The following is an 8349-nucleotide window of genomic DNA, read 5'->3' on the forward strand; positions in this document are numbered from 1 at the left end:
TTGTTCTTATTGGATTTAGAAACAATGCTAAGAAAATTTGTGTAAAGGGTAAATTAAGAGCTCTATTGAAAGCCCCGCATGTGCATGTAAGACTCTTCTTAAAATAGCAACATGACACCAGAAAAAAGATGACACATTGATGTTTTATTCAACGGCAGAGAGCCATTACCTTAGACTCTCAAGTATACACAAATAGCACACATTTCTGTCTTCACATTATCATTTTACAGTCAAATGTGTTGGGTCTTTATATTTAGAAGAAACCTACAAAAAAAAAAAAAAAAAAGTTGTTTTACAGTGTTCAATGTGTGTGCATGGCTCCATCATCAACAGGTGAAACAGTGAGGAGCGAGGCTTCATCACGCGCGGGAGTTACGCTCCTCTTCTTCATTCTCCAGGAGGTAGGCTGGCTTGTACCGTGTAATCCCTCTCCCATCCACGACCTGCAGGGCTGCGTTTCGGTAAGTGTTGTCCATACTGCCCAGTGAAGTGTACCTGCAGGGGAACACATACATTTAAGACTAAGATTTCTGCACCATAACTGAGATACTGTTCAAACCTGGATAAAAGGAAGATAAAGGAAATGTACATTTGAGAGGTGGATAAATGTGTTCTTACCCTTTATCATACAGAACACAGTAGGGAACATGTAATGTTCTCAAGAAGGACCAGATGTCATGATATGTCCAGTCCTGTAGAAAGTTGGAAGACATCACATTTACTTGGTTTGCGATTGACTAGAGATTAGTTCTAATAACTCTGCTGAGTGCAACACAAATGATCTGGAATTGAGGTCAAGTGCTAAACGTACCATTGTTTTCCTGTATGTGTTCTTCCAGTTAACTTTGCTATTATTTCTAAAAACATTTCAAATGCAAACCGTGCAGGGGACACTACATTTCTGTCCTTCTGTTCAGTCAGGCTACACAGATACATCCATAAATGTGAACACAAATTAACTTTAATAACCTCTAATAATGCGAATGAAGCTTCTGGAGTTTCATATTTGTGGTTTTAAGTAAGTTTTGCATTTCATTATACTGTACAGTGTACAACATGCAGTATGTGTATGAACAAGAGAGAGATAACATTGTAGGTACCAACTGTCATCATTTAAAGCTTCACAATGTGGGATTACTGCAGGGCTGAAAAGCATTAAACTGTGCAAGCAATTTTTTTGTTCACAGCCTGTAGATCTGCACTCTGAAACTTCAGTCAAGATGACAAATAACATTAAGTGTAACAAGGGGAAATTGGCTGGCTAGAGCTGTGAAAACAGATTTGTATTACCAGTCAAAAAGTCATTTCTCCTGCAGCAATATCTACACAGCAGAAGAAAAAATGTTGGGACCATGAAGGTCTGCTTGGTTTTTGTGTAATACAGATTTAGAAAAAAGGTGAGCCTCAAATATCCAACGGCTGGTTACATTAACATGAACAGTTTTAAAATAGTCCAAGCTTTGTGACACCAAAGACAATATGAGATAAAGACAGAGACACAAACTAACAATATGTCTGTTATGTGTATGAGTCTCACTAGTAAAGGGTTGACTCTCATGTATTCTGGCCAGCCGGGGTCAGTGCAACACATGGGTGTGAGCGTGTGCGAGTAGGGGTCACTCTTCCTGGTCCCCATTAGGACGGCTTTCAACTCTGGTCTCCTCTCCTGCACCTCGTTCAGCGCCTGCTGGATACTGCCCTCCACAGAGATCAGCTCCAACTCATATCTATGGGAGACACATCACTAAACAATGAGCTTTTGACAGCACAGCCCTTCGAACTGGTAAGAAGTAAATGATTTTAGAATACAGAAAGTGAATCTGTCACAAATTATTCACTGAATTGTATTCATAGATTCACGTTGGATAAATCTGTCTGGTAAGAAAATACACTTTTTCAAAATAAACAATGATGTATTAGTATTTCAGGATTCAGCTGATGGCTCACCTTTTCATTGTGTCCTGGAGGAACTTTTCCATTTCTGGAAAAGGAGAGACGATACGGATATACAGAGCTTTCACCTTGTCTTTACCATCTGGATATCGTCTGACAGTGGCAGAAGAAAGAAATGGAACATTAAGAGGATAAATAACTGTCCATTTCCCTCCATTACCTCCAACTGTTTGTCCAATACAGGTCAAGAAAAGTGCTGCTTGGTCTAATAGTCTTCCCCCATTCTAGCTGCTCACTTCTAACTGTTAAACACAAGTGTGTTAAAAAGTTTTTAATTTGAATCTGCCTTTAATCTCTCGTCTCTCAGGTCGGCTGTTTTGTCCTGATTAAATCATTCCCACCACTAAATGTTCTAATTGTCTCATCTCATCTTCTCCTCTCCTGTTACCGCTTCAGTGCAGCGTAGTAGAGATGGAGCAGGGCTGTGCAATCTTTGCCTCCGTTGAAGCCGACGCAGACTTCCTCTGTCGAATAACGATTCAGTGCAGTCTCTATCGTTTTCAAAGCAGACATAACTTTCTCCCCCAACGCTGTGCCTGTGGGAAATGAAATCCACTGTGAGAGAACGTTTTACAGGAAATGTAGTCAAATTTTGTTAGGTATCATAAAATGATCCTCGTTTCGATAATTCAGAGTAGATGTAATCCTTTGTCTTGGTTTTATCAGGTACCGATGCTTGAGTCAATTCTCCATTCAGTCTCAGGCCAGTTATTTTGTTTTTATCATCCATTATGATTTTACAGCTGTAATTAGAGTACTTTAATCTCTTTGCTTTCTTTATTGGTCCCAATGCCTGTGTCAAGGGTGGGTGTTCTCTGCAATAATCACTTTATATTAACTTGACAGTTTAAATCCCATCACATCACATCATTTCCCACCACCCTCTGCTCCCTGTTTCCTCCTCACCACTGTTGGCCAGCTTGTACACCTCAGCCGTAGCGATAGACACTGGATCAGTGACTAAGGTCACCACGCTACCCTTGGGCAGCTCCTCTAGCAACTGTGCATGGGCTTTGTCCATCTCCTCCTGGCTCTCAGAGTCCAGGACCAGCCTGACTCGGTGATAGTTACTCAGCCAGTCAGGGTATGAGCCAAGAGACACCCTTTTACCCCAACCAGCCTGCAGTTTGGTCAGCACAGGCGCGATGGCTGCTTCATCTGCATCCACGAACACCTAGTGCATAGATTTTTTGGTGAGCTTTGTTTGTACTGTGAAAACACAGCATTCAGATAGATATTGAGTCACTGACTAGTAAATGATTTAGTAAGTGACAGGTTGGATTATGAGATGTTACCTCACAAGTGTAAAATGTGGTCCCTGAACCAGCAAAAAGATACTCCATCCCTTTGAAGGTCCTCTCCAATGAAGACGGGATCCCAGGAAAGACATAAACATTACGCACACTGACCTGGGAACAGAGGATGGACACAACTTTATATATATATATATGACAGGTTCAATAAATGTGTATACAAGTGTATAATATTTTATATATTTGCAGTTTAAGGTACAATAACCAAATCTCCTCAAACAACACTCCCAAATAGTTATTTGACAACTAGAAACAACTAGAAACTTGCCCAGTGTCCTTGTAACAAAACATCTTTAACCCTGCCAGCATACATCACTCAAAACTGTGTGTGTGCGCAGTGCTGCCTTCAAGTCTCCACATCAAACTCATATAAATTGCTTATTTGACCGGGGCTGGCTTTTACACAAGTTGTAATAACACTGATCATGCTGGCAGGCACATGCCTTAAACTCACATACATCATTGTGCACAGTGAAGGTCAAACATCCAAGGGAAGTAACAATGGCCAAAACGTATTTTGAATCTTAGTGTTTTAAGTTGTTGTAAGTGCAGAAAAAAAGCATTGTTGTGTTTGTGTAGCATACTTAATGATTAAATGTAGTTAAAGCACACATTTGACTTATAATGAAATTGCATGAATGGTCCAATTTATACAAGTCCACATGAGTGCATGATGGTGTTTTAGCATTGTGCCATGAAACAACATTACCAGGTTAACCAGCTATCTTACCTCAGGGCTTCACTCTAGTTCCACAAAGCTGGCTCACATTTTTCAGGATATATTTTTTTCTAGCATTTTTTTCTGTCTTTATTTTCTAGTATGAGTATAGAGAGACAGGAAACATAGGAAAAGAGAAAGTGGTATGTGGAATGACATGCAGCAAATGTCCCCAGCCGGACTCAAACTGGGGATGATGCAGTTACATGGCATGTGCTACCAAGGCACGCTACAAAGCTGGCTCACTTTTAACTGGGGAAGATCACCATGGTAACCTATGCTGCATGGCTATCTGGCTCCTGAGCAGGTTAATGTCAGAGGATCAGGGCAAAACCTGTTTATACTGATTCCCTCACTGCAGTTCAGTACAACAAGATGTGACTGTGATGATAACTGGTAATGAAAACTAAACCCACTCATGTCATTTATAAGATAAACAACCCACACTGTAAAACATCCCCCTTGATAATAAACATACCAATCTGATTGACCTTATTCAGCATTGTGGCTACTTCCTTCCTCCTCCTCTCTGCTTGACATACGTACTTCTGAGATGAATTTTGTATGTGTCTCACATATCCACTGGTTCATTTTCGAAACTTCCACATTCTATAAAGGCCTTTTAACAACTCCCACACTTATTTACAGCACATGCAACTTAGCACAGCAGTAGCATAACACTTGAAATCAATCCTCCAATCCAAAAGTAATTAAAAAAAAAAAGAAGGTAACATACTGTAGCTTTAAGAACTTCTCTTGTGGTACTGACAGTGTTCAACTCTGCTTCATAAGAATGTGACTGGATAGAAAAATCTAGAGTTAAGGGAGCCAGTTGATATCCAACTTCTTAAGACTGATTATCTGGGACACTCAATGCTAGTCTCAATGAGACTATGAGTTACCGCCTTCCCAAAGTTCTGTTAGCTAAACAATTTTAACCTACCCCAAGTCTTACTGCAGGGTGTGCTACTCAGTCATAATGAAACAACTTAACTAATTCCCCTCTGTTCTGAGCTCACTCACCAGTGGATAGCGGAGCGCTTTTCCAGTCTGTGAGTCAGTTCCATAGTTGAGTTTGGCTGAGCAGGGCACCATGGCCAGTTTCATAGCGGCAGAGTTTTTGTCCACCACCCCAAAAAATTCTTCAACCAGTCGGGCGAGCTCAGGATGGGGATACAAATCCTCTTGGAACGCCAAGGCAATGCTCTCATATGTGACATCATCGTGGGTGGGGCCTATGCCTCCTGAGGTGATGAGGTGTGTGTACCGAGGCGAAAGGAAGGCCACCTCTTTTGCTATGACCTCCTGCACATCTGGTAAGACTGTAATGCGCTGTACAGACACTCCAAGCTTCCTTAGCGCTCGTGTCAGAAAGGTGCTGTTGGTGTCCACTGTATGACCCTGGGAGATAAAAGACAAGAGACACTTCATTAGTTTCAATCCAGTGGTCTCACCCTCACTTGCTATCACATTCAAGGACTTCACAATGACTCCAAGGCCATGCTTGATGAAATTCAATGACTCCCAGCGAGCATATTTTGGGAGTGAGATGTGACATTGGACCAAATCAAAGGCTTAATGTTTAAATCATGATCATGTCAAGTCAAATAATTGTGGACTTGTCATTGTCAAACTACAGCACTGTTGCCATATCAAATCACCATCAGAGGGTCTTCCCCATGATATAAAGATATCCAGATGTACAGACTTGTAGATTCCTCAAATTTAAAAACTTTTTTTATTCTCATAAGGGTTCTGACACAAATTGCACAAATACATCTTAAAATTAAAGCAAATCTCATGTGTCCATCAGCACTAAATCACCTTAAGTATCTCATCTCCAATAATAAGAATGGCTGCGGTGGGAGCATTGGCTGCAGAGGACGGACTGGAGCCCTGGTGGTTTGTAGACATGGTTGCTTTGCTGAGTTGAGCTGCCAGTCTCCTCACACGCACCACTGCTCTACTCAGGCTGGGAAGAGCAAAGCTGGAAGATAGAGATTAAACACACGCAGTTCATTAAATAATGACACTACAATGTAATGTATGTTAATATACATTTCAGTGTTATCTGTACTATTTATGTTGCTTTTGTAATGGATCAGTGTCCATGTGAGCAAAAGAAGAAATATTTTTTGAACTTACATCAACATGAAGCAGTCATATAGAGTTTCTCTCTCTCTGTGTCATTATAACTTTGGCCCTTTGCTGGTTCATAGATCGTCTCCTACCAGGAAAAGCTTTGAAAGAAACACATGATGGAGAAGAGGTGAAAGGAAAATATTGTGGTTAATAAAACATGAGATGTTGTGTTTCTGACCAGTCAATAGATATGCATAATGATGAAAATCAACAAATGTCTCCATTTAAGAACCTAGAATTATGAAATGTTTATTGATTGATACACATTATCTTACACTGACTGACTAAGCATTAAATTACCTAATCGTTGTGGCTATAGTACTTCAAGGTTCATTCAAGAAACTCTATATAGTTTAACCACTTTGGTAACACAGTCAATATAGCAGCGACAGCGGTACACCAACCTACTCAACTGTCTAGTTATAAGCTTGGTCAGACATGTGACATGTCAGGTGTGGTCTCTTCGTAATTTGTCTAAAGATATGGAACACAGTTTGTCTCCTCTGATATTTGAAACACGAGCAAATTGTTGGTCAAATGCTCCACATGATATCAGAGGAAACACACACTTGGTAGAACTTTGGTTCCTATTTTGTAAGTGAATATCAGCTCAGGACAGATCAATTAAATCCACTGCTGACAGTTAAAGCAGAAAAACATGAATGTCAGCTGTACCAAATAATGCCACAACATGCTGGTAGATTATAGTGTGAAAACATATACTCTGACATTGTGTTATTCAAATGGGGTCACAAAAGAAGAGAGAAATGAGTCAATGGCCAGCTGTCGTCTGAGTTCATTGAAGAAGTGGATATGTCGCACAGACAGTTTAGGTATTTAACCCCAAGTGTCAACATTAACCATTCAGATTGTGTTCATACACAGTGTTAACTCACAGGAACATGCTGCTCTGCACTTTACACTATAGAAATTGCGCAAGACTGAAACGAGGCGAAACAAAAACCGAATCTCTTACACGTTCATTTCACTTCACAAAACCGATATACGAAAATCAAGTGCAACGTAATTCTGTGAGAAATGTGTTCATTAGTACACAAGTAATGAAATCTACACGAAAGGTTTATTAACCGTGTGCGGAGTGGAGGGGCAGCGTAAGTAAATATTAGGTTAGCATACAGGAACTCCAACACGGCACACTGTAATTTATCTACACTACAGGGTTTTATCAATGTGATACAATGCAAATAGTCACACAGTGCATTGTTTTTATAATTTAGCTGATAAACTAACTCATCGAAACCGTAGCAACTCACTCCGGAACCGCGTTTGTCCTCGTCATGCATCCTACTGTTTGGCACTACAGGTCACTCAAGAGACGTCACGTAGCTCGTCCAATCACTAATAAGGACTGCTTTCGCGACATGAGCGGCAGCCAATCATATTTAAGGAGGTGGGTCTTAAGGAGCTGCCTTTTTGTGTACGCGGAAGTAACTGAAAGATGCTCCGTTATACAAGACTCATCAGTGTGATTGAGGAGCAGAATAACTAAGTAATGTGTTACAGTATGTATTAGCTATAAAAACTGTACCGTTAAGGTGTTTATCCACGCCTTGACCACTTTGCAATATCTCCAGTTGGACAATGTTGTGCTAACAGATGCAGCGGAAACACTTCTTCTGCAGCCTGAACCAGTAGAGATAACTGGAACTCGTCTGCCTCTGGTGGCCGGAGGAGAAACGTTCAGTGTCCAGAGTCCTGACGTGTCGACATTATTCTCACTGCCTGAGGATGGCGCATGTTGGATGGCGCTGAACCAAACTGAAAGGTTTGGAATTGCTTAAATATACACTGTGTATCTTACATTTAAATAGAAAAGTGCAATGGAAGTTATGAGAGTGTAACTAATAAAATCGAGAAATGAATTCTAAAAAATCTAATGTGAAACCTCTCTTTTACAGAAGCCTCTAGTGGCACATTAAATTGTTATCACTTTCCCTTTAGATGTGTTTGAAATTTCATTGGAGTCATGTCTGTATACCTCTGATAAAATTGTGGTGAGGGATCAGGACAATAGTATACGAAACAATTTTTGTTCTCAGGATTATAGTGACCTCAATAATTGAGAAACAAAGATTGCAGCTAAACAAAGAGAGCTAGAAGAAAACACTGACTCTGTTCTATTAAGTCTGTTAGTCTTTAAGTGATGACAGTGGAGGTGTAACATAGAGCCAACATGCCGAGTCTGAAACTGAGGCAGCTAAA

At 40.4% G+C, this 8349-nt stretch overlaps 1 protein-coding gene across 3 annotated transcripts; it reads right to left on the bottom strand.

Moving 5' to 3' along the window:
* Positions 1 to 124: 124 nt before the first annotated feature.
* Positions 125 to 7775, bottom strand: flad1 (flavin adenine dinucleotide synthetase 1). 3 transcript variants are annotated; one of them, XM_026372654.1, is made up of 11 exons: positions 7676 to 7775; positions 6130 to 6224; positions 5809 to 5971; positions 5008 to 5385; positions 3249 to 3362; positions 2860 to 3127; positions 2342 to 2489; positions 1948 to 2046; positions 1538 to 1727; positions 619 to 692; positions 125 to 495 (listed from the first exon to the last, which is right to left on the bottom strand). In XM_026372654.1, exons 2-11 carry the CDS (start codon positions 6135 to 6137, stop codon positions 360 to 362), a joined length of 1578 nt encoding a protein of 525 aa, XP_026228439.1. In that variant the 5' UTR covers positions 6138 to 6224; positions 7676 to 7775; the 3' UTR covers positions 125 to 359. The 3 variants fall into 3 exon arrangements, with proteins under 3 accessions (XP_026228439.1, XP_026228438.1, XP_026228440.1); XM_026372653.1 differs by lacking the exon at positions 7676 to 7775 and adding an exon at positions 7401 to 7486; XM_026372655.1 differs by lacking the exons at positions 125 to 495; positions 7676 to 7775 and adding an exon at positions 7401 to 7486 and having other exon boundaries at positions 615 to 692.
* Between the last annotated feature and the right edge of the window lie 574 nt (positions 7776 to 8349).

The sequence above is a fragment of the Anabas testudineus genome, chromosome 16 (assembly GCF_900324465.2).
Source record: "Anabas testudineus chromosome 16, fAnaTes1.2, whole genome shotgun sequence".
Classification (NCBI taxonomy): Eukaryota; Metazoa; Chordata; class Actinopteri; order Anabantiformes; family Anabantidae; genus Anabas; species Anabas testudineus.